Source organism: Echinops telfairi, unplaced genomic scaffold (assembly GCF_000313985.2).
Source record: "Echinops telfairi isolate 266 unplaced genomic scaffold, ASM31398v2 ScPeMD7_443;HRSCAF=831, whole genome shotgun sequence".
Lineage (NCBI taxonomy): Eukaryota > Metazoa > Chordata > Mammalia > Afrosoricida > Tenrecidae > Echinops > Echinops telfairi.
In genome coordinates, this window is record NW_022104341.1 from 1,447,864 (window position 1) to 1,449,248 (window position 1,385).

At 36.7% G+C, this 1,385-nt stretch overlaps 1 protein-coding gene across 1 annotated transcript in view; it reads left to right on the forward strand.

Annotated features, from left to right (window-relative positions):
- The window catches only part of PTPN22 (protein tyrosine phosphatase non-receptor type 22), a 52,804-nt gene extending 51,500 nt beyond the window's left edge, over positions 1-1,304 (forward strand). Inside the window, 1 exon segment of the mRNA XM_013003769.1 lies at positions 1,195-1,304. Coding sequence (XP_012859223.1) covers positions 1,195-1,304 — 110 coding nt within the window.
- Positions 1,305-1,385: the final 81 nt, after the last annotated feature.

The window sequence follows — 1,385 nt, forward strand, 5'->3', positions numbered from 1 at the left end:
ACCAAATTTCTGTTTGCTAAACAGAACCATAAGAACACTTAGGGTATTTCTGTTATAGCAGCACAATCTTTAATTGAATGGTATCGAAACTCACTGTGTGCTCTAGTCATCCCAGGATGGTGGAGGAGTGAGTTTCTAAAATCAGGAGTCTCTGTGTGTGTGTGGTTATGGATGCAACATAAACAAATGCATATATCCAGTCCTCATACTGCACTATGGAAATGCTAAAAATCAAAACAGGGAAACATCTAATAATTTCTTTGAGCTTACATGTTGCTTCTTAGATAATTTATACAAATGTGAAATTACCTCTTTTCACCGCTAGATAGTGCATGTCTAAATTCGGACTAAGCTTTCATTGATTTAGAAACTGATCTATGAATACATTAATATCTTGAGAACAAAAGGGGATGGGGTTATCCTTAAGCCTTCTACACCAGACCAAACTCACTGTCATTTGAGTCAATTCCGATTCACAGCGACCCTAGAGGACAGAGTAGAACTGCCCCTCTGGGTTTCTGATACTTTAAATCTTTACAGGAACAGACAGCCTCATCCTTCTGCTGAGAAGCTGTTGGTGGGTTTGAACTGCTGACTTCGTGGTTAGCAATTCAGTGTGTAGCCCACAATACCATAAGCAGCTGAGACAGGAAAACGAAATAACAGAAGAATGCTTCTGGAGAATTATGGGAGTAACTCAGAATCATCTATCATGGGAGAAGTGTGTTGGAAAGTGGAGTGTCCAGGAGTAAAGGATAGTATAAGAAAAATCTCAGACTGCACGTAAATGAAGGAATGTGGAAGACCAGTAGTTCAGATTGTAATTGAAAGGAGGTGAGAGTGCAAAATAAGATGTAGTCTAAAGTAAAAATGTGAACCCCAAATAAGTTGATTCATGATAAATTCCTGAATCTTTGGTGAAGACTCTTTAATGTTAGGCTTAGTTACACCATCCATTTGCAAAGGAAAAGGCCCCCAAACAAGCACACAAACAAAAAACCCACAAATGAGAAGATTAAATAAAGTTTCAATTCTATTTTGCACATTTATTTGTTACATCTGATAGGGATGTGCTTATTGGGGATATTAATTATCCTGGAGGACTTGTCTAATGCCAATGATTATGTAAGCTGATCAATAGTAATCTGAGTCTGTGTGCATTCTTTCTCTGACATATTTTTCTTTTGATTCTAGATGTCTGTAATTCTTCCCCATCAAGCAAACCAGCAGAATCTGTTCAGTCAAATAACTCCAGCTTCTTCCTGAATTTTGGTATGCGTGCCGTTTTCCAGTTTAAAATTTAAAAATCTACATTATTCATTTACAGTATAACAGAAATTTAACTATGATTTAAAGTTTCATGTGTAGGTTCTTATGTATATATT